General features: G+C 42.9%; 1 protein-coding gene and 1 non-coding gene across 3 annotated transcripts in view; one reads left to right on the plus strand and one right to left on the minus strand.

Annotated features, from left to right (window-relative positions):
* The window catches only part of Dock8 (dedicator of cytokinesis 8), a 160,335-nt gene that overhangs the window by 35,008 nt on the left and 100,465 nt on the right, over positions 1-24,862 (minus strand). For both annotated transcript variants that reach the window (XM_055613824.1, XM_055613823.1), the window contains exons 24-32: positions 22,862-23,011; positions 21,903-22,016; positions 17,160-17,315; positions 15,217-15,356; positions 9,925-10,094; positions 7,386-7,531; positions 5,235-5,417; positions 4,772-4,901; positions 3,381-3,468 (exon numbers count right to left, since the gene is read on the minus strand). In XM_055613824.1, coding sequence (XP_055469799.1) covers positions 3,381-3,468; positions 4,772-4,901; positions 5,235-5,417; positions 7,386-7,531; positions 9,925-10,094; positions 15,217-15,356; positions 17,160-17,315; positions 21,903-22,016; positions 22,862-23,011 — 1,277 coding nt within the window. The remainder of the gene's footprint in view (positions 1-3,380; positions 3,469-4,771; positions 4,902-5,234; positions 5,418-7,385; positions 7,532-9,924; positions 10,095-15,216; positions 15,357-17,159; positions 17,316-21,902; positions 22,017-22,861; positions 23,012-24,862) is intronic.
* On the plus strand, positions 1,649-1,779 carry LOC129682049 (small nucleolar RNA SNORA24). The gene has a single exon (XR_008720921.1). It is a non-coding gene; the product is annotated as a small nucleolar RNA SNORA24 (small nucleolar RNA).

Raw genomic sequence — 24,862 nt, forward strand, 5'->3', positions numbered from 1 at the left:
CTCTCCTCTCCTCTCCTCTCCTCTCCTCTCCTCTCCTCTCCTCTCCTTCCCTCCTTCCCTTTTTCCTTCCCTCTCCCTTTCCCTTTCCTTGTTTTTCTTAGAAAAGTCTCCTGTGGCTGGCCTGGAACTCTAGGCTCACTATGTAGATCAGGCTGGATTCAAACTCACAGATCTACCTGCCTCTGCCCCCTGGGACTAGAATTAAGACATGTGCCAGCACACCCAGCCAATATTAATTTTTACCACATTTTATTTAACCCAATAAATGCATCAAAAGTACTGCTAATAAACAACAAATATAAAAATCATTGCTAAAATGTTCAATCTTGCAAGCAGTTTCATTTATTCTGCATCTCAACATGAAACAGCCACAATTCAAGCTTCCTAACTACATATAGTTAGTGGCTCCTGGAATGGACAGTACAGATAATCCTAACTTGCTTTTAAACATGTGATACAATGCATATAACATAAAACTTACCTCTTTAGTCTCCTCCCCCCACCCCCGAAATAGGATTTCTCTGTGTAGCCTTAGCTGTCCTGGATGAGACCAGACTGGCCTCGATCTGCCTGCCTCTGCCTTCAGTGCTGGGATTACAGGCGTGTGCCACTATGCCCGGCTCCTTAGTCATTTTCAGTTGTATAGTTCAGCAGCATTAAGTAGTTCACACTGTCATGTGATAATGCCACTGCCCCTGGGAGGTCTACCACTGTGGCTCAGACTTGTCTGCACAGTCGAGTCACATTAAAGTCTGAGCAGCCTAGAGGTTGTGAACAGACTGGCAGAGGGTACCTTTGGGCACTTTGATGCTGAGTGTGGTGGCGCACACCTTCGATCCCAGCACTCAGGAGGCAGGGGCAGGCAGACCTTGCGAGTTCATATTCAGCCTTGTCTACACAGACTGTTCAGGGCAGTGTAAGGCCCCGTGAAGGTGGCCACTTTGGAAGTTTCCATGGGTGCTTTGAATGTGCAGCCCAAGTTAAAAACAACTGCTCTAAAAGAAGCAGAGTTAAAATTAAAATTAAAATATACCTTAAAAAAATGACAGAAGCTGTCATCTAAAAACAACAACAACAACAAAAACCCAATATTTCCAAAGAGCTCTAACTTGAGCAGTTTGAATTGCCACCAAGCTGCAGAAGGACTGAGGGGTCATCAGCCGCTCTGATAATGAGCAGCCCACCAGGAGTCCAGTGAGAAGGTTATGCCGAGAACCAGCAGGACCTGCACGGTCACAGTGAAGCCTGCTGATGTCGGCAAAGGAGAAAGCTTCCTAAAGCAATTCCCACAGCCCCGCCACACGCGCCTTGCTGCACTCTTGTTTCAGTCGTGTGCAGCAGGCGACCTAACCATCTAGGCAGTGCTGTGCCCTCTGCACACACCTGCTGCGGCACACCTCACGTACTGAAAGGGCACATCGGCCAAGGAGAGAGGGAAAGAGAAGGCAGGGCCAAGTGCCCAGCCATGGGACTTCAAATCCGTATTTCCTCCCTGAAGATGGGTGCAAAAAACGTATTGACACTTAGAAGTAAAGACCTGAAACACCAGCTAGGGAAATCAGAACAAGCCAAAGTGCTGTAAACAAGTTGTTGCTGTAAGACCAACAACTGGGGTTCCTCTGTGACATCTGAGTAAACAATGTGCTATTTCCATGTACCCTTGGGCCTGCCAGCTGTGGCGATCTCCCTCCTAAGCTACAGAAGAACATATTCTTGCTTACTGGAAAAATGTCACTATTTAATTGGTATCAGATACACTGACTAGCACAAGTAGCATCCTTCATTGTTAAGCTATGGCCTATCAAGTTATTTGGCACACTTTTCAAAACAATCATTAAAGTGTTTCTAGGGGAAAATGTGATGTTTTAGAGTAAGCAGAAAAAATATGTGATGTTTTAGAGTAAGTTTGACCCTCCACAGTCCCATAAATTGACTAGGATGCATCATTCTATGGCAACAGTGAGGATATTAATATTTATTTATTAAAACATTTTTTCAAGTCTTCTCATGCCTCCCCTTGACTAACACTTCACACACCATGGAGATGAACAGTCTATGCTTTGTCATATATGTGGGGTATTTAACTATTCAGTGTTCTGCTCAGTGAATCTAGGGTTCATAAGGCTATCTATGGCTAAGAGGCAGAGGAGACATACATAATCTATCCACACACATTTAGCTTTGGATCTCATGTCCAAATTGTTATATATGACTCTCTTCCTAATTTCATATACAATACATACACACATACATACATATATGTGCTGGCTGGTTTCTGCCAATTTGATGCAAACCTAGACACATCTGGGAAGAGGGAATCTCAAAATTGAGGAAATGTCTCTATCACTTTGGCCTACAGGCAAATCTATGGAGGCATTTTCTTGATTAATGATTGACGTGAGAGGGCACAGCTCCCTGTGGGGGTTGCCACCCCTGGGCAGGTGGTCCCGAGTTGTATAAGAAAGCAGGCTAGCAGTAGCCACAGAAAGTAAGCCAATAAGCAGTGTTTCTGCCTCCACGTTGCTGCACTGGCTTACTTCTGTGATGACGTCATGGATAAAATAAACCCTGTCTTCCTCAAGTTGCTTTGGTCATAGCGTTTTTATCAGGGCAACTGAAAGCAAACCAGGACAACACACACCCAGGTACATGCAACATACGTTGCAATCCAAGCAGGTTGTTCTTCATTTTCTTTGTAACTTTTCTGATTATAACAGATAAGAAAATGCGAATCCAATGTAGAAAACATAATGAAGTATGAAAAAGAAAATACCAGTCATATTTATAAAACCCAACGGTCGCTATTGATGTTTTGGTAAATTTCTTTGTGGCCTTTTACTAAGGCAGCTACTGTATGCAGTTAAGAGATTAGAGGTTTGCTGTAAAGCCATGCATCTGCCCTGTTCACTTAATGATTCCACAACATTTTAACAACCTCATACTTTGTTATGTACTTCCATACTCTTAAGCATCATAACAGTTATTGATTTTTTGAACAATAAAATATAAGGCTACTATAAAGATCTCTGCAATTCCATCTTTGCACCCATTTGCATTATGGAACTACAGATGTGGAGCTGCATGGATGGACACTGGGTCCTGCTTTTTCTGTTTCTCTGCTCCTCGCTAGTTGCTTTCATTAGCTACTTGGGGTTGCCTAAACCGGGTTTCTTTAAACAATGGGCACATTTTTAAGGGCTGAAGCCATAGCTTCTTGTACCTCTGGCATCCTGGGTACCTGGAACTGTATTTACACAGACAGTATGTTTCCTTTTCACACTACAATTGGAAGGATGCAGTTGTCCCAGTAACACAAGTAGCCTGGGAAAAACAGTTCAGGACTTGAAATGAAAGCAGCACAAAGCAGCCCAGTGACTCACTTATCCAGCTTCTCGTTAGCTTGCCGCCACTGCGTCTGCTCTTTCTTCCATCTCAGATTTTCACTTAGGCCAGGAAATCGGTCATTCCCTAGGAGTTAAGAAACACATGACAGGAATTTGATTAGCATGAAACCCTCTAAGATAACCAAGGTCAAGTGCCCAGCTTAACTGAGAGGCCAAAGCACATTCTCCCGTAAATCAGTCAGCGCTGTGAGGAGACAGAGCCATCATGCCTGTGTCTGTGGTGAACTGCCCTGGATGGCCTGGAGGCAGCTCTGGAAGAGGTCCTGCCATTCACCCCTCCCCCAGCATGGGCTTCTGTGAGGCTCTCTGACTTGCTGAAAAGAAGGGCGGGGTATCAGGTGAAGGTGCCAAGAGCCCTCCAAAGTCCATGCCTTCTTGTCACTGTTACTGGGAGTACTTGACATTTGATTGTCCTAATGTGATGAGCACAGGTATTTGGGTCATGGGGACCCAGGATAATGGTACACTGGCATTGTTTTGGGCAGACTCTTCTATTGCAGCAGTGTTGTGGGCGATTAATATTTACTATTGATTTATCTTTTAGTTAAGCAGAGGTTATTCCTAAACTAGCTGTATACCCAAATCACCACACAGAGACTAGGATTTATTTAATTAACCTCGAGCACAGTGCTGGGCAACAGTTATTCCATCCTAAACCTCTAAGCCCGCATAGTTTCCTCCCATTCAGATTTTACCCATTATACTTGCTTTTAGTCAGAACTTAGGTTTGGTTCATCTTTCCTCGTAGTTTCAAGTCCTCCCCTGCTGATCTCTCTCCTACTCTCACTTGCTTCCTCCTCCTCCCCTATGGACCATGATGTCCCACCCTATTCTCTCCATTGCTCAGTATTGCCTGACTGTTTTATGGCAATACAGAGAACAAATGGTTGCATGTTTACACAAACTTGAGATAGGTAACATCACAATGCAATGTCCAGATTGAAACCAGATAGTGGGCTAGAGAAATCAGCATTTGAATGAACAAGGATAAATTGTATACATTCCACAAGAACATTATATCAACACAGCAGCATCTTGAATGATTCAAGGATATGACTCTGGGCCCCAGAGACCTCCAGTTTGTTGATCATGTCCCTCTAGGAGCTTTGAAATAAGGGAGATAGTGCTTCCCTCATCCATGAGTCACTTTCTTGGATGTGCCCTTTACTTGCTGTTAAATCTTAATCAAAACACAGCACTCGGGGATACTTTCAGGGTGATTCTTGTTCTCAGAGGCAGAGAACAAGCATTCTATATGCCAAGCAGAGGGTCCCAGAACCTGCTGACTCAGGGAGTGATGTCCAGGGATTTTCCTTCCCACAAAGGGTGAAGAACTAGCTGACAGGTGGGAGAGAGGACCCACACACCTGGAAAGCGACGGCGCATCATCTCCCCTCGGGCTCCTTCTCCACGGAGCAGGGCCTCTTCCAGCTTGGCTTTGACGTCCCTTGACTTCTGCAGGACCTGGTTACTGACTTTGTCAGAACTCTGCTTTCCCTGGAAAGACAGAGATAGAAACACATTCAGTTTAGTGGCACCCTGTTGATGGAGAGCTTTGTCAAAAGAGAACACGACCTCAGGGTCATGGTGGGGAGTTTTGACATGTGCTACATAGACACTTTTCTGGAGGTTCCTAGGATGGCACCTCATTAGCAGGGAGGGGCCCACTGCAATAGGCAGACATTCTTTCCATGTGGAATGGTCACATGTGCAAACAGAAACAGGCTACAGGTTGGAATATGGAAGTATGAAGAGTGAATGATGCTGCCATTGCCCAGAGGGAAAAGTAACAAGACCGGATTGATACTAAGACACCTGGCACTTACTTACCTTGTACTCAAAACAGGAGACACAGATGAACAGCAGGTCTAGAATCCTGTTGAGCTGCATGGAAGGCAGGTCAGCTATCCACTTCCTGATGAGGCTCTGATCAGCATTTTTCATGATCCACAGGAAGCAAATCAGGAGGTGGCGGGTGGTGTCTGCAGTCAGCATGTTGTACTGCTTGTAGGGCTGGAAGGGGGCAAATGGTGGGTGAAGGTGGGGAAAGGGCCAGGCAGCAGAAAAGACCCGAAGTCTGAGAGATGAGGACCTCTCAGAACAATACCTGTTTCTTCACTGGCTGGACATCTGTTTTCAGTAGCACTGCCTTCCGGAAGCAAGGAATGTTTGCTCGGCGCCCCTTGGGCAGAGTTTGGGTTAAGCCCTGACCGATTGAACTAAGCCCTTGCTGGTGGTCTGCCCTGGACCCTGAAGGTACCCTTCAGGATCAGTGATGCAAAGAAGCTTTCTTGCCACTAAGATCTCCAACGCCTTTTTCTTCAAGATGGACAGTGGAGGGCTGGAAGAGAACTAGCCTGGCCTGATTAATCCAACAGTTCACAGTTCAGCTTCACATCAAGGTCATGACCTACTTAGCACATGGATTAAATTTGTGTTTGTGAAGCCATCTGCGATGGGAGCTGCACGAAGGTTCACGTGAGCGTGCCATGTGCATTTTCACTAGAGTCCTGCTAGGCACACTTGCTCATCACATCAAGACAGACATCAGCCTGAAGCCGCACCCTTGCTTCCTGTGGTGTAGCTAATATCTAGTGGAATGTGACAGTGCCACTGCAGTGAGGAGTTTGTGAGTTATGTGAAGGAAATGTTAGTCTTGGTTGGAAATGACTGATGATGAGCTTCCTTTCACTTAAGTTATTCTGAGTAGGACTCTAGGAAGTGAGAGTCTTTAGCTAGAACTTCACAGGCAGCAGGTTCCAGCAGGCAAACTTCCAGCTTCTATATGCCTTCAGGCAATTAATATGAAAGGCACACCCTGCCCTGAGCAGGTGACTTTGGTAAGGTGGATTATTCAAAGGTAGAGCTTGGTCATAAGGTACACTGTTTGTTGAGTAAAATTAGTAATGCCAAGTCTCAAGTACCCTATTTCCCTGTTCCCTAACCTTCTTGGTCAAGGGTGAAAAGGGTTGAGGCTGCTAAGTGCTAGAAGGAAGAAAAAAAATTCGGGTAATAAAGACTAGTTATGTCAAGACCCTGCTTTCTCAGAAGAAAATCAAGCAACTTTGCAGCAGATTCTGATCTTATGTTGAAATGCAAAATGAAACTGATTGCCTAGCACCCTAGGCTCATCCTGAGGATCACAAAATAAAACATACTAAGTCAATTAAAAAACAAAACAATGCAATATCAATGTTGCGGTTGGGCTAGAAGATGAAGCATTGTTTTGACAGGAGCTAGAGTTCATCAACAAAGAGGTGAATTTCGCCTGAGTGCAGCAGAGGGGACATTGCACACCGAGCCCCTTTGTCAAAGGACAAGCCAAACAGATCCCCTTGGGCTCTCTGGGGAGCTAGGAAAGCTGAAGTCTTTTGTTTCAGAAGCTTCCAGCCCTTTCAGCCATTCACTGAAGGCAAACAGTAACACTATTAAATGGAGTAAGCCCTGCCTACACTCAGTGTGATGGACACCTCCAGCTGATCATCTCTGCAGTGATTTCAGAGTCCCCAAGTTCACCTCTTTGATCGTTTTCTGAAGTTGGCCTACTGGGACTGGCTAAATCTGTCATGTGCATCTCTTGCTGTTGCCATAGCTTTCTGATCAGAGCGCTTCTCAGTCGTCAGCCTCACTGATTCCTACAGCACAGTGGTGAGGCAGAAAGCATGTCTGCTCTAAGGTGGATTTATCAGAAGTCAGGAGGAGGAGACACCAACAAGAATACACTCAAGGGTCTGGAGAGATGGCTCAGCAGTTAAGAGCATGGACTGTTCTTTCAGAGCTCCCAGGTTTAATTCCCAGCACCCACACGGTGGCTTACAACTGCCTATAACTCCAGTTACAGGAGATCTGACACCCTCCCCAGGACAAACATGCAGAAAAACACCAACAGACATAAAATTAAAAAAAAAAATTAAAATCACCTTTAAAAAATAAAATAAAATACAGAAAAGAAATTTACTCAAGAAATGTGTACCAACATACCAAGGAAGACAGCATTGCTCCACTTGTCTTCAAATGAAAATGATTCCCTGCTATGGCCAGGGCCACATTCTGGTTGATTCCATTGGCCACATCTTGCTCTTCATATGAGCCACTGGCGCGGCTCCTCCCACTGCGAGGGTCTGTAGCTGCAATTAAACGTGAGGATGGGTGATGTCAAGCCAAAGACTACATTCCCCTGTCTTCAACCCAACACATGACAGAACCGTCTCTGCCACTGAAGTCGGCAAGTCGTTCAAAACCTGGTGTTTACCATTATTTATCTAGAGAAAGAGCAGACAAGCTTAAAATAAACAATGTTGAGCATAAGCTTAGGCTACAAACTAATTTCCTAGATGGTAAAAATAAAAGCTTTCAAAGTTTTGTAATACTTTTTTTTTGTGATATAATACTCTATTTTAAGTAATGATCCAATAAAATGGAACCTATAACTACTACAGAACTACACAGTATACTCTGTAGACAGTATGCTATTATAATAAATCCTGAACTGTTATTAATTCTCAAAAGTCTAATAATAAATTAGCAAATGCTAATTTATTATAATCATATAATAGACCTATCTGTACTTACTCAAAAGCCAAATTTGGCAAAGGTTGTCTACGGTAAAAGATGAGGCTGAAGTTTGAATTTAAGGTACATCTTTAACATTAAAAAAAAAAAAATTGGTGTTTTGTGACATGTACGTATGTGTACCACTTTCATGCCTGATGTCCTCAGAGGCTAGAACAGGGTATTGGATCCTCTGGAACTAGACTTATAGGCAGCTGTGAACTCCCATGTGGGTGCTGGGAATTGACTCTGGGTTCTCTGGAAAAGCAGCCATTTCCCTTTAAAAACAAAACCATCTCATCAGGCCCATTATATATGTATCTTAAAAAGAGACAAAATAAGGTTTTTTACTTTATGTGTAGGCTTTAGTGCCTGCATGTATGTATGTGTACCTTGTGCAAGAGGGCATTGGACCCTCTAGAACTGGAGTTATAGGCAGTTGTGAGGTGCTGAGAACCAAACCGAGATCCTTGGCAAGAACAGATGCAAGTGCTCTTAACCTCTGAGGCATCTCTCCAGCCCCATGAAATGCCTCTTAAAATGCTTTCTTTATTCTACGTGTATGAGTGTTTTCCCTGCGTGTGTCTATGCGATCTGCAGAGGGCAGAAAAGGGTGTCAGATTTTGTGAACTGGAGTTACAGACAAATACAGGCTACCTGTGGATGCTGGGAACAGAACCTGGGTCTTCTGCAAGATAAGGGAGCGCTCTTAACCTCTGAGCTTTCCCCAGGTAGTTTACAGCAGGAAATTTGTTTGTTTTTAATAAAGAAGAGAAATAACTAGTTCCATAAGGATGCTTGCTTTTCACCTTGTAATTTGCATGAATGAAAGGCTCTGGGTGACTGGTCTCGTTTGTGTATGTGTGTGTATATGGATGTGAATGTAAGCATATATATGTGCGCATGTTGCACATACGCAAATGTGAGGGGAGGAGGTGACTTCAGGTTTTGTTTCCCAGGCACTGCCCACCTTTGTCTTTCCTGGTTGGTTGACTGCAGAGGCTCCAGGGATCTTCCTGTCTCGCATTCCCAGTGCTGGGATTACAAGTGTATATCACCACGTTAGAGATTTTTATGTGCATTCTGGGACTTGAATGCAGATCCCTGTGTTTGGATGGCAAGCTCTTTACTGACTGAGCTATCTCTGTAACCCTGGTTTCAGTATTTTATGAACTAAATGGCTGTTATTGTATGGTTTTACAAATGATTTAGTCACGCTTGCCACTGCACCTGGAGGAAATGAGAAACTCAGATGGTTTTCTAAGACTCAGTGGTGACTGCCTTGTAAGGATGGCTGCGCTCAGGGGGGGGCATTGTCCAGACTCTAGCGTTGTCCAGCAAACCCCCAACATGGCAATCTCCACAGTCTCATACAGCAAGGACTACCTGGAACTGTTCACAATGGTGTACTTCCACCTATATTCCCCAGTCTACACTGTAACAGGAACATAGATCCAGGAAGTGGGAAACAGTTTTAAAAAGCCGTGCTTTTTCCTTGTAGTTGAACAAAAGATACTGACTTCTTGTTGCCAAAAGCAAACCTTTTTTGTACTGTGGCATAATTTACTAATTCTAAAAGATACCACAGATTGTGTGTCAGTGAGTTGCTATAGAGAGAAAAGTTGTTTGGTTTCAACTACTCCTTTGTAAGCGTCATAAAAGCAAATGAACATGTTTATTTGAAGGCAACAGAGCAGTGATCCCAAAAGAGAGTAGTTAGTTCTGCTCTGTCTCACCCTTTTGGTGCATAGTTAATTCCAATCACAAACTAGCAGATTAATGAATGGATGGGCAAATAGTTTCTGACTAAAATGATACATATAATTGTCTTTAAAAAAAACCTGTCTGGGTCAAAAAAGCTTTCGTGACCACTGTGAAGCATTACTTAGCTGATGAGACCCCGTTTTCTGTGTGAGGGGCATCAGGCAGGGGCCTCACTGATCTAAGATAGGACGCAGAAGATCCTTACCTGTAAAGTCATAGAGCTGTGGCAAAGCATCCAGAAGGATGCCAACGAAGGGCAGGTAAAGGGCGGCGATTTTGACTTTCACTTCTGGTTTGAGGCACCGTGGATCCAGGTCGTGAGAACTCAGAAGGCTGTGGATGGCACTTACAGCTTTTCTCTGTACTCTGCTGATTCTGTTGACATGACAGAGAAGCCGGGCAATGGTGAGGGAGTCCCTGTGCTCTTAAACCAGAGTGCCCGAAATGATCCTAAACAGTTGGTGACAATGTGAAACTAAGCCAAACACAGTGGAAGACAGACTGCCTGTGTTACAGTCCTGTCTGTTGTTTACCTTGCAGTTTCCAAGTTCATCGTATCATATGAGTACTTCCTTCCTTTTAGATCCGGAATAGCATTCCATTATACACAGAAAATAATTTCATTTATCCATTCATCAACTGATGAACGTTTGGTTTTTTTTTATTTTGCGACTATCACAAATGATGAATGCTTCTGGATTTTGTGTAGCTGTGAGTAAGTATCTCTTTACCGTAGTAAAACCACTGGAATTATATATCTGTTTTTATCTTTAAAGGATTGAGACCTCTTTAATGATGTCTTTACCGTGTTACCTTCCCACCATGTTCTATTGTCTATCTTTTCTTCTTTATTGTCATCATCTTTTCTTTTTTTCCTTAATGCTGGAGATTGAACCCAGGTCTTAGCACATGCTAGGCAAGTGCTAAGCATTTAGCCACACCTCTGCCTGTCTGTCTTTTTTGGCATAACTATCCTACTAGGCAGGATGTGGTAGTTATTCTTGATTTTAATGAGGCATTGGCCTGACTGTTAGTGATTCTGGACATCTTTGTATGTGCTTGTGACCACATTTTCTTTGAAAAATGTCTATTTCAACCTTTTGCTCTTTGAGAAATGTAGGAGCTGGGCATGGTGGCACATGCCTTTAATTCCAGTACTCAGGGGGCAGAGGCAGGCAGATTTCTGTGAGTTTGATGCCAGACTAGTTTACATAGTGTGGCCCAGAACTGCTTGAGCTCTACAGAGAGATCTTGTCTCAAAAGACAAAAATTTTAGGTTTAGCCAGGAGTGGCATAGTTTTGGGAGACAATAGGGTCATGAGTTTGAGGCTAGCCTGGGTTACATAGTGAATTTTGTTTCAATAAAGACAAATAAACAAATACAACAGAAAGAAAAAAGTGTTAATTTTCCTTTTACTCCTGAGATGTAAAATTACTTATATATATATATATATATATATATATATATATATATATATGTTCATATATGGACTCATATAATGGTCCTAAAAAGGACCATTAAAGTCCTTTTTATTTCTAGGAAGACCACATAAATTTCCCTTCTTTCATTCACTGTTTTGAAGATTTATTTATGTTCCGTGTGTTTACCTGCATAAGTCTCTGTGCACCATGTGCCTGACCCAAGGAGGTCAGATCCTCTGAGCTGCCATGTGGGTTCTGGGAACTGAGCGAGGGTCCTCAGCAATGCGAATAAGTGCTCTTCACCACTGAGCTCTCTCTTCAGCCCCTCTGCTTTCATTTCTTATTTTAGTCATTTAATCTAAGCTTGCCAATTTTTTTTTTTTGAGGCAGGGTTTCTCTGTGTAGTCCTGGCTGTCCTGGAACTCCCTCCATAGACCAGGCTGGCCGGGAACTCAGAGATCCACCTGCCCCTGCCTCTGAGGGCTGGGATTACAAGTGTGTGCCACCACCGCCTGACTCTTTTTTTTTTTTCATCATTTTAACAGTAGTCATTATTTTCTCCTACCCCCTGCTTGCTCTGATCTTTTCCTAGCTTGACGTATATTCTTCTGGCATTTTGTGAAAACCACTGTCCTAGTTAGTTAGGCTTCTGTTGTTGTGATAAAATACTGACAAAACTAATGTGGGAGGAAGGGGTTTACCTGGCTTCCTGGCTACAGTGCATCACTGAGTGAAGCCAGGGCTAGAACCTGGTGGCAGGAACTGAAGCTGAGACCATGGAGTAATGTGGCTTGATTGGCTTGCTTCTAGGATCATGTTCAGCTACCTTTCTACATAATTCAGGACCATCTTCCCCGGGGTGGCATTGCCCACACTTTGGGCTTGGTCCTCCCATATCAATCATTACTTAAGAAAATGCTTCACAGGCTTGTCTAAAGGACAGTCTGCTGGAGGCACTTTCTCAGTTGCCATTCCCTCTTCTTAGATGATTCCGGTTTGTGTGTTTTAAAGAACTTTAACTAGCACAATCACATGTTCATATTTACTTATTAAAAAATAGCAAGTTAAAATTAAAAGTAAAATGTCAACTGTATTTATGGCCCAAAGATGTGACTTCTAGGACCAGTGTAATGGCTCAGTTAGTAAAGGTGCCAAAGCTAAGGATATGATTTTGATGCCTAAAATCCACAAAGAACTGACTCCTGCAAATTGTTCACTGACTTCAACATGTGTGCAATCACATAACGGTGCTCCCATCAACACAAAACAAATAAATGTGATGTTTTTAAACAAAATGTTCAAGTTTACCAATAAAGACTCAGGAGCCAGATGCTGGGGTGAAGGCCTGCTAGCTCAGAGAGGCAGAGAAAGCACCCAGCTGACTTTCCTACTCAGCTGATGATGTCCCAGAAAGAAAAAGCTCTTTCCCCATGCCCTCCTAAAAACCATTCAAACTGAGTCCCTCCTGTCTACTTCCTGTGTATCCATCTGTCTTCCAGACTTCCTCTCATTCTCTATGGTTTTCCCCCCATGTCCACTCCCTGTCAACTGGTTGTTCATTCTGCCTCTTAACCTATGGTTGGCTTTATTTAATCCTGGTTACAGAAAGTTTTTGGATTAAAGGTGTGTGCTTGGGCCGAGCCACACCATGACTAGAATCTGGTTTTTCCAGTCCACAATTCTCAGGGTTCACAGTGTAATCAAATATCCTATAACATAAATGTAATTTAAAAAGAAAGGAAAAAGGGGAAATGCCTTTAATGTTAGCACCCAGAGGGCTGAGAATTACTGAACTGAGGCCATGCTGGGCTACATAAGCAAAGCCCTGTCTCAAAACACCGAAACAAAATAAACCGAAAGTAGTGACTTCTAATGCCTGCCAAAAGCTATGTACAGGAGTAGTAACAGCAACTTTCACTTTAAAAATTATGTGTGCGTGTGTGCGTGTGTGTGCGTGTGCGGTGCATGTGTATAGGTCAGAGGACAACTCCATGGAGTTGCTTTTCTCTTTTCACCTTTATGAGATGCAGTTACTTAAAGAACATTCACAGTGAAAACCCACTGCATACCACATTTATGTTTAAGGTCCTTTATTCTGTGTAAGACTCTGTAAGTTATGCTTTAATAAAAAGAAGGAAAACCATGCCTCTTCACAGAGCTGTGACAATTCAACTTCAAAAGCATAATGTCTGTCTCCAAAAAAAAGAGTATACTTTCTTTTTCCTCAAAATAATGCTATATCAGAATCCAGGCACAGGTGAAAAATATCATTCAAATTTTTAATTCACCTAGATTCTTTCACTAAATAGGCAACTATAAGCTTCACTTTGAAAAGTGTTTGTTTTATGTAGTCCTGGCTGCTTAGAACTTACTGCATAGACCAGGCTGGCCTTGAACTCTCAGTAATTGGCCTGCCTTAGCCTTCTGAGCTCTGGGATTAAGGGTGTACACCACACACCCAGCTTGAAAGGTGTTCTTGTTTTGACACTCAGCTGGTGGCTCCGGCAGTTAGTTAACACAAAGATACAAGTCAATTTCCAAATGCTCAAAAACCACTGACTTTAACGAAGCATGAACATTTATCGATAAACCAAGTATGAGATGGCTGTGGCTGCTCAAGTGGGAATAGAGATGTATCCCACAAGCCCTTGGGTTGAGTTGAGGTAGATGTTGGCTGAGTCTTTTACGGCCTTGGCAGCAAAAGGACACACCGATTGCTGGAAGCTGTGTTACAGGGTGGCATTTTTCTTAGGGTTAGCCCACATCCTACAGTCTTGAAAGCATTTGCGATGGCTTTCTAGGAAAGTGACTGAGACGGCTGTGCTGCCCAAACACTGACGCCGTGAATTAGCCCTTTTCTGGGGGTGTGCTTGAAGACTGTATCAACCTGATTAAACGTAATTACATCATCTCTGAGCAAACTCTCCCTTATTGCCAGTAATATCCCAGCAACAATTTTACAGGGATCAAAAACAGATGTCAGGGCTATTTCCAAATGGAACAAAATAGAAAATTAAAAACTACTGCAAATGTGAATACAAAAGATATTTCGGAAGTTACTTTGAAGCTATGCTATTTATTAGAAAGCAGTTAAAGTGAAAATATGGGTGTTTATATTGGAAGGCAATTTCTTCTGTGTTCAAACTTTCTTCTCTCAGGATGGTATCGGCATATATCCTAGGGCACTTTTTGTTACTGAGAAAATATGTCAGTTGTAGGACAGAAAATTCTATTGAGAAAATTGGAAGTTAGTTGGAGCAGACAGAAGATGATGTTGGCTGTGAGCCAATAGGTAAGGCTGGACACTGCCATACGCCCAGGTGGTCAACTGTGTTCAGTGAGAAGATTCACAGCCCCGTGCCTGTGTCTTTGCCTGGAAAGGCTTGTCCATAAGAAGTGTAATCTAGACAAAGGACAGCCGCCTTATTATTAGCGGTCACTTCCTTTGCTAGCATTGTACAGCGGCATCGTGGTATTTCTTTTCTGTGTACTCAACCATGTCAGAAGCGGCCTTGTTAGGGCTGTGGGTACAGTTTGGTGGAGGAGCTCATGCTTAGCATGTGCAAGACCCTGGGTTTTACCTCAGCAACCCCCATGCAAAATGGGTTGACTCCTAGGAAATTCACTGAGCAAAGTATTCTCTGTAAATTCTGCTCAAACGAGAAACTTTAAGAAGTCATTTTGAGGTGACATAGTGGCGCACACCTTTGATCCCAGAACTTGGGAGGAAGAGGCAGGTGGATCTCTGAGTCTGAGGCCAGCCTGGTCTAGAAAGTGAGTACTAGGACAGCCAGGAGTACACAGAGAAACTCTGCCAGAAAAACCAAAACTAATGCTCACCTACTGTGTTTGAGCTCTGAGTTCAATTTCCAGTGCTATAAAAACAAGGTCACTTCATGGATCCTCGAATCCCCTTGCCCCTCTAGACTCTACAGTACCATTCTCTCAAGACAGAAGTACTTCTCCTTGGCACTGGTGAATGGTGAAGCTCTGGGGTCTTGTTGTATACATTGTTGAACTGGAAACTTGGCTAACATTTCCCCCTCATGTTTCATTTTAGGTGTCAGATACTTACCCTTCCCCTTCAGCATCCAGGGCGACAGCCAGTTCTGTGAAGAGGAGCCCCGTGAGAAAGTGCTGCTGGCGGTATTCTGGGGTCAGGTCGAACATGCTGGCAATCTTTTGGTCCTGGAAACTGGAGCAGGAGCTTGAGTTCTACAGAAATACCAACAGCAGCTTTATGAGTATTAAGAACTGGAATTAAAACAGCCCTGGCTTGCACTTACAGAGCTCTGGCCAGATAGTGCATGCGCTGACCAGCCAAAATGAATATGAAAATGAAGTACTCAGGGTCTGTTGAGACACTAGGCTATGTGTAAAGCTCAGCAGCAGAGTCTATGCCTAACATCCCTGGGTTCCCAGAACAGCAAAACAAGGGGGGTGGGGAAGAAAACCAGTTAATACTCTTCTTGCCTGCCTGATTTCATAAGGTGCAGCTTAACAACCCAGGATGCATGTGGACAGAAAAATCAGGACTGCACCTAGCCCCACGCTGTGGTCTGTTTTTCCAACACCCTTTCTGAGAGTTATCTGAGCACGATGTCTTGATGTTGCTGGCCTGGAACCAGAAGCAGTATCTGGCTATGAAAATGCCAGAGTTTGCAGTCCTAGGCCATTCCTGTCCTGCGTTTTTACTCCAGGAGCATGTCATCCTTTGACGAGAGCAGCAGCAATAAGTGTTTTGCACGTCTTGGAACTTTGCTGAGTAGGGGCCCTGCATCTGTCATCTCCTTGTGGCAAAAGGGGAGCATGGGGAGAGAACTCAGGGCAAGGTCAGAATGGGAAGTCACAGGACTCAGCCCACAGAACAAACTACAGTCGACAGATAATACAATACATTTGGAATTGGTTCTTGTAAGTCACGTGTGTCCCAGATGACATTATAATGGTTTTGGAGCTAAGTTCGAGTATATCATCTGGCACAAATAGCTGCCCTTCTTCTTCTTCTTCTTCTTCTTCTTCTTCTTCTTCTTCTTCTTCTCCTTCTTCTTCTTCTCCTTCTTCTTCTTCTTCTTCCTACTTCTACTCCTACTACTGATACTACTAATTTTAAAAATGAGGCTTCACAATACTGCTCAAGGCTAATCTAGGGCTGAGCCCCGGGCTAAGGCGGTCCTTCCCCCTTCCCCTCTTAGTCCTGAAACTGCAGGTGCGTATCACTGTGCATCACATTAACAAAAAATTAACTAGATAAGTCTTTTCCACTGTGCTAGTACCAAGGATATGCAGCAGAACAGAATCTAAGATACCCTGGGATATCTTACCTGGGATATGCTCTTAACATCTGACTTGTTTCCCACATACCGATTGTGACTGTAAAATACAATTCCTTAAGTGTTTCTAGAGTACACTAATTTCTTGAGAAACCTACGAGGGATTGAGAGTAAGGGCATTTCCACTGTCAAATCATGCTAGGAATCTCTACTTCTCATACCCCTCCTCTTTCAGCACCTTTTCCTTTCTAAGGTGTGTGACAAAGAAACAAAGTTAACATAAGGGATCCAAAACTGACTTGACTTTGGAACCCTGTATTTGCAAATTTATTAACCATGTATTTACCATGTATTTATATATTTATAAATATATAACCATGTATTTATATCTTTATATTTTATAATGTATATACTGTACATATTATATAACACACACACATATATATATATAATGTATATAATGTATAATGTAATGTGGACAAAGGCGGGCTTGAGACTTATCTGAGTCCCTTCATTTTTCTAGGCTTACAGATTTCTTCCTATATGGTTAGCCTCATTAGGGACCCTTGAGCCAAACTACCTGATTTGTAAATGGTCAGTTCAGATGCTACAGCTTCAGGATCAACTGATCCTGGATCAACTGATCTGGTTTGAATAGTAATTAGTAAGAGTGACATTTATAGGAGATGCACCACTGAACTAAGCTAATTAATGAGATAGCTCTTTTCTTTAGTCGGTGGGTTACCTGGGAGGATATGGAGGGGCAGGGGGATGCTGGTGCAGTGTCGGTATTCATGAAGAGGAGGTTCAGGTTAAGGTAATGCTCGTGACTGCAGAGGATTCTCAGGAACTCCAGCCGCATGGAAATGAGTGTTGGAAGGTTATTAAGCTTGGCTGAAAGCTGAAGGAAAGAGGCAGAGCAAAGAAATGTTTAGTATAGGATAACTGGAATCGAGTTTAACAGACACTGACATTTTCTTGCTTGGCACAGAAAGACATCAATTTGAGTAAAGGTTAATTTGAGAGAGCAACAGGTGCTGTTCTGGGAGCCCAGCCGACTTTTATTTACTAGTATTCCCAACAGCAGCCCCAAATGAGAATTCTTGCCCTAACTTTACAGTGTCTAGTCAGTGTCACAGCAAACCTGTGTAGAAAATAAGCATGAGATATGGCTTCCACACAGCACAACTGAACAAATTTTCTGAAAACTCAACTGTGTCTAAGAGGCTAAACCACAACTGCCACCAACAAGCGACAGGTGAAGAGCGAGCGTGTTGGGCAGGGCAGGTGCTGTGGATGGCCTTACCTCTATTTTGAAAGAAAGAACAGCCCACCCTGCACAGCCATCCAAGCCCTGATGTCCTGGGCTACCTTTCCCCACGCCCATCTAGAGCTTTGAGCACGGACGGACGTGTGTGTGATGTGCACACGGCGCTCCAGAGCACAGCAGTTCTGAAGTACTCCCTGTAATTTACCCTGACGGCTCTGCCACAGGGGCCAGCAGTTGGAGGTGAAGGAGGGAAAGGCCTCCTTAGCATTCTCTTCTCCCCCAGAACATCCTTCGGACACTCAGGGGTTGATGGAGTTTGGCTTGGAAAGGGTGTTATATAAGCAAGCCGGGCACCGGCTCTCTGTGTTGGCTCTGAATTGTGTCCTTCCTCACTACAGACACGTCTACCACACCAGCACGCACCAAACTTGAGAGTTCACACGTTCAATTATTTGAAAATCAGCCCCAAGTAGATTTTTTTTTTTTGAGCACTTAAAGGTAATTTCTAATACACAAAAAGTAATTCCCTATGATGACTTGAAAAGGCACAAGAAACAGAATAAAGCAATACCAAGCTTGGTAACTTAGGATTTATTTGTATGAAAGTGTGTGGACAAATATTATGTGTTATATTTGTGTTTTAGACATGGTAGCATATAAAACATAATACATTTTAAAGTCAACTCTGATCACCCATGCCACGAGTGGATTTAGGTAGTGAGCATTTCATATTTTGTTGAAAGAAATTTCAAATCATCAATGCTTATGATTTATACTAATATTTCTTACCAAAATCTCTATGGTATTTAAATAACTGATATTAAAATCTGTTATATTTTCTTGACTATCCCGAAACATGGCAGTTTGAATAATCTTCAAATGTTTAAAGCAAAGAAGTTCTTTTTTTTTTTTTTTAATTCAGAGCTTTTTTTACTCCCTTCCTCCCTTCCTTCCTCCTTCCCTCCTTCCCTTCCATCCTTCCTCCCTTCCCTCCTCCCTCCTTCCATGTGCATTGGTGGTTTGCCTGCATGTATGTCTTTGTGAGGGTGTCAGATTCTGGGATTACAGACAGTTGTTGGCTGCCATGTTGGTGCTGGGATTTGAACCTGAGTCCTCTGGAAGAATAGTCAGTGCCCTTAACCACTGAGCCATCTCTCCAGCCCACACATGGAAGTTCTTGAATAAACAACCCAAGAAAGTTTCTAAACAGACAATTTTGTTTAATTAGGACAGAAATATCAACTCCAGATATTTGGAAAAATACCCTAAGCAAACATAAAAAGTATTGTAGGTCAAATAATTTCTTAATGCAAATATTAATAATAGATCCATCCATTTTAAAACAAATTTTTGGAAGCATTAAAAACCATTTTTATTTTATAATTATAAAACAATTCATTTATGTAGTGGAAGAAGACACAAGAAAACTTAAAGAAAAAATTCAAACTATTTTAACTCCACAAATAAAAAATCTGCAAATCAAGAAATTATTAATATAGCTATAAAATATGCCTTACTTCTAATCTCAAATGCATATTAGCTGTCTGATATATAATTTAATATTTAAAAGCACTGCAGCTAAATTATTTAATAATACTGCTAGAATGCTAACTCTCTAGGTATATATAATACAGTCTACAAGAAGAAATCATTTCATAGGGATCTTCTGCCTTTTTTTTTTTTTTAGACAAGGTTTCACTAGGTAGCTTTGGCTGGCCTGAAATTCTCTACATAGACCAGACTGGCCTTGAACTCACAGAGATCTGCATGTACTTGCCTCCAGATATGCTGGGATTAAAGTTAGCCACTTTACCATTTTAATCAAAATTTATGGTTGACTAATTAGTAACTTTTAAATTATGTAAGCACTAACAGTATCTTCTCACTGTGCAGTTCTGCGCTTTAGTAGTCTCAAGCCAGGGATCTGACTGAGCTCTGCGCAGCCGCATTGCACATTTCCTGTGTGAGACTGAGCAGCAGCAATGGGTTTACTGAGTCAAGCATCTTCCCGTACTTCTTTTTAAAGAGCAGCTCATCGGGATGCAGGGGTGATTTGGCTGTTGAAGGCTGGGCTCACAACCAAAATGTCAAGCACAGCTCAAACCCAAGCAGATTTCCAGCCTTTAGCTCCTACTCTGCGGAGCTCCTGAGCCCTTGGCTGCACAGCCGTTTCCTGCTGAGAAGGTCGAGCCCTGTAGTCATTAGGCACCTACAGCCCCTCCATGTTTCCAACCCTTTGCACTGTGCTGCAAAGCAACCTCACCTGCCCCACATCCACACAAGCCTGCACTCTGGCCACTTTTCTTTTTTTTTTTTTAATTTATTTATTTTTATTAATTACAGTTTATTCACTTTGTATCCCAGCTGGAACCCCTTTCCTCATCTCCTCCCAATCCTGTCCTCCCTCCCTCATCTCCTCCCATGCCCCTCCCCAAGTCCACTGATAGGGGAGGTCCTCCTCTCCTTCCTTCTGATCCTAGTCTATCAGGTCTCATCAGGACTGGCTGCATTGTCTTCTTCTGTGGCCTGGTAAGGCTGCTCTCCCCCTTAGGGGGAGGTGATCAAAGAGCCAGCCCCTAAGTTCATGTCAGAGACAGTCTCTGTTCCCACTACTAGGGAACCCACTTGGACACTGAGCTGCCATGGCTACATCTGTGCAGGGGGTCTAGCTTATCTCCATGCATGGTCCTTGGTTGGAGTATCAGTCTCAGAAAAGACCCCTAGGCCCAGATTTCTTCATTCTGTTGCTCTCCTTGTATAGCTCCTATCCCCTCTAAGTCTTTCTATCTCCCCCTTCTTTCATAAGATTCCCTGCAATCTGCCCTAATTTTGGCTATGAGTCTCAGCATCTGCTTTGATACCCTGCTGGGTGGGGTCTATCAGGGGGCCTCTGTGGTAGGCTCCTGTCCTGGCCACTCTTCTTTACAAGTCCCTGATTCCCCTGGATGGCGGCTCCATGCTAGAAGCTTCTGGATGGTCTCACTGGGAAGGGCGGTGAGGAGTAGCCCAGTGAAGCTCCTGCCTCACTGTCTCTTCTGGTCACACCTTCCTCCTCCATAAGGTGCCATATCCCTCAAAGCACCACTGAGGACAGTTGCTGCATTTCACAAGCACAGAACTGAGAGCCACAGAAATGGAAGAATTTAAAGCCATTACATCACTAATTATTGAGAGTCAGTGATGATGGTGGTAATGACAGCTTGGTGGCCATTGCCGAGGTTGTGGTAAGAACAGCAGACATGGTGGCCACGGTGCACAGAAGAAATATGGAAGGGGAGGAGTAGCCCCAATAACTGCTGTTTTTGTTCTTACAGTTAGGACATTCTGAAAGGGATATTTAAGAAAGAATTAGGTCCCAAACTTCAGGGGAGAAAGCTGGGCAGTGGTGGCCCTCAGTTTTAGTCCCAGTACTCGGGAGGCAGAGGCAAGGCGATCTGTGTGTTTGAGGCTGGTCTGGTCTACATAGTTCCAGAAAAGCTAGAGCTACCCAGTGAGACCCTGCCTCAAAACAACAACAATAATTAACGATAAATCTCTGAGGAAGAGTTATCACTTGTGCTGCATGAAAAATTATGTGCTTTGTGCTCCCAGAAATTCTGAGTTCATCAATTAGATTTTTGTTTGTCTGTTTTTTAAGATTAGAATACCCACAATTTAATTAATAATCTTAATAACTGAAAAGAAACCTCATATTTTGTTTTTTTTCTCTTGTGTGTATGAGTATCTGCAGGTCAGAAGTTGATATCAAGCACTTTCTTCTATGGCTTTTCTGCAAGCCCCTGGAATCTGCCTTATCTCTATCCCCAGTCTTTGTCTCCAGGAGCACTGGGGTGGGGGTGGGGAGCTTATGTCACCAGCTTTTAGGTAGGTGCTAGGGCTCTAAACTCAGCATGCACTTTATCCCCTGAGCCACTGTGTCAAGTCTCAAACTTTGCATGATCTGTTCAAAGATTAAATGCATAGTCCTGTAATTTCTTTTAAATGTTATCTGGAAGAAATCACACTGCTAAGAAATTTTAGTTTCCTCAGACTGACTTGCTGACTGCTTTGATACATGCTCCACGAGTCCAGAGATCCAGTGTGGCTGAAGACCCTGCACACTGTACAGATGGTGAAAGTCCAAGACATGTGGGGTTCACACTGAAGGAAGCAACACTCTGTGACATGAGCAGCGAGCTGGGGACAAAGGGCTGGTTGGCAGCTCCAAGGAGCTCTCACCTGGTTGCAGTAATGTTTGATGAGGTTGAACACGAAGCCTCTGTCCATGAGTGAGAGAAGGTCATACAAGAAGAAAGCCAGGCTGATGTTGATCTTCTCTGCCTGTTCACTTTCCTTTAAAATGAGCACAGAAGTACGCAAATCATACCGATTAGTCCTGGACAGGAAATACCAGGTCCCTGGTGTGAACACTTGGAGGGGGAGATACTATTCTATTGGCCCTCCATCCTTCTGGGTAACATTAAAAAATTTAGATGTACTTTTTCCATTTGTCTTGTTTTTGCACATGCATAATTATAGTATATAATAAACCCCATTCTCAATAAATAAATAAATAAATAAAATTTAAAAAGTTAATTCCATTTATTTATTTGTGTAGTGGTAGTAAATGTGAATTGTGGTGCATATGTAGATCAAGAGACAATTTGCAGGAGTTGGTTTTCCACTTTCACCATGTGGGTGTTACTAGGTCCATCAGGCTTGGCAGCAAGTATGTTTATTCTCAGAGCCATTATGCTAGCCCATTAAATTCTTAGTGATATTTATTTTTAATTGTGAAATAATTTCAAGTTATAGACTGGTACAAAAATCATACCAACAAGTCATCAATACTTCATGTTTTTTTTTTCCAACTTTGCATTACTGTCATTCTTTCTATATATAAATATATTTTTAAAACCATTTTCAAGGGGGTGGAAAATATCATCCCTATTTATTCCATAGAACTTCAGATTGAATCTCCCAAAAGCAACAGTATTTCCTCTGATTAAAAATCACTTAAATGATAAAACACATTGTAATGTCTTTACAGCCATCTCTAGCCACACTCCAGGGGCTGGTCCAGCATATTTTAACTGTTGTTAGATTTGAACTGCTGTTTTCCAATGGGCCTTAATTTGCAGCTTATTAAAGTAACACAGTCAAGGTAAATGATTTAGGAAGTGGAGGCACACCATTACCTTCTGAGGTTTCACTAAAAGGGCTGCTATCTCCGAGGTGACCACATTAACAATGGTAGTTATGTCGTCTTTGAAGCGGTCAGAAAAACGAGTCCTCCGGAAACTGTCCCGTTTATCCAGGTTATGTACATACTGTGCCATGCTTTTCACCTATAGAGGAATGAGACAGTGTCAGGGCAGAGATTGCTGACCTGCTTCTAGGATGTGCAAAAGGGGAGCAGCTTGAAGAAAATCTCTCCCACAATGGACTTCCTGATACTTTATTGGTGCTGGTGGTGTCTAAGCTGGTTCTGAACTACAGAATGCTTCTGACACACAGAATGGTTGCCTTGGTGGCTGGAGGTGGGTAGTGTCCTCTTCTTGACCCCAAGTCAGGGGGCTCCTTTCATGCTACTGACAAAACCTGAAGTATAACTGTTTAGGCCCTTTCCCAACAGCCTCCATCCTGGAAGACAGAGGGTTCTCAGCACACAGGTTGTTATAGTACAGGACACAAGACACGCAAAGCAACTATTTTATGATGCTCTCTGGACATAGAGTCTTTCCTTTTCCTGAAACTACAGTAAGGAGAACAAGGAAGAAAGGTCCTTCCTATACTGAGTTTAAAAAAACCAAACAAACATTTTTTTTTTCTGGAAACAATTCTAGAGTTTATTCTGAGTTAATTTCTGCATGTAGAAATTAATGTAAACTATATTATAGAATGATCAAGGATTTTGTTGGATATCTAGAAATTTAATCATTATGTAGAACACTGCCTCTGGAGGATATAAGTATTGTTTGAGAGATGGTTCTCATTACAAAGCCTATGTTGGTTCTACTTCTAGGAAAAATTATGTTTTCAGTTTCTTAAGCCTAACTTATAGTTAACAAATCTATTAATCAATTTATAACTGGTATAATTTATAATCTATTAATTAATTTATAACCATTTTAATGCCTACTATATGTTAAAATCTAGATCATGTATAATTTTTGGGTTCCTCATGGGCTGGGAGATTCCATGGTCAATATACTCCTTAACCATCATCAGAGGTTGAGTGTTTCAGTTGGGTGAGCTTTCTGAGAGCTATTTGGGGCAGTCTGACTAGAAAGGTTGGGGTGGCGGGTTCTGCTCTTTGTCAGCTTGACAGGATTAAAAATCACCTAGGAAATGAGCCTCTGGACATAACTGGGTTAAATGGAGTCAGGAAGTCCTGCCCACCGTGAGTAACACTACTCCATGGCTGGTTTCCCTGCTGAACCAAAAGAAGGGAGGGAATTGAGCGAGGTATTCATAATTTTCTGCTTCCTAACTGTGGCTGCAATGTCCAGCTGCCTCATGCTCCCGCCACCATGACGCCCCTGCCCCAATGGACCTTGTCTGTAAACTGTGAGCCCAAATAAACTCTTCCTTCCTTATTTTCCTCAGAATATTTTTTCACAGAAATAGACAAAGTATCCACTGCACTGGGATTTCTCAAGGCTGTGTGCTGATGTTCTGAAATCAAGTTTGTGAATTTGTAGAGGCTAGTCAGAGCATGGCAGCCAAAAGCAACTGTCAGCTGGGCCTGGTGGCACCTACCTGATGTGCCAGCATTCAAGACGTAGCTGGCTACAGGAGAACTATTACCAGTCCAAAGTCTGACTGGTCTCCATAGTAAGTTCCAGGTCAGCCAGGGCTACATAGTGAGACCCTGCCTCAAAGCAAGCAAGCAAAGAAAACATCAGCCAATCAAAAAACAAGCAAGCGGGCAAGCATGCAAACAAACAACAGAACAGCAATTTCCTCGGACACTGACCCACCCACATCAGCCCCATCTGGAGTCTTGGAAACTGGCTTCCACTCTGAAGAACAACATGGCACCCTTTGTACACTAACAGCAGAGTTCTGTTTCTCGAAATGTAACACCTGTCAAGACGGAGACAAACAAGGTACAAGCCTCAGAGGAGGCAACACAAGAGGGGCGGACAGAGCCAGCTTTCTGATCCGTGTTTCAGATAATGCCCTGACTAGCTTGG

The sequence above is a fragment of the Psammomys obesus genome, unplaced genomic scaffold, assembly GCF_907164565.1.
Source record: "Psammomys obesus unplaced genomic scaffold, mPsaObe1.curated_primary_1811, whole genome shotgun sequence".
Lineage (NCBI taxonomy): Eukaryota > Metazoa > Chordata > Mammalia > Rodentia > Muridae > Psammomys > Psammomys obesus.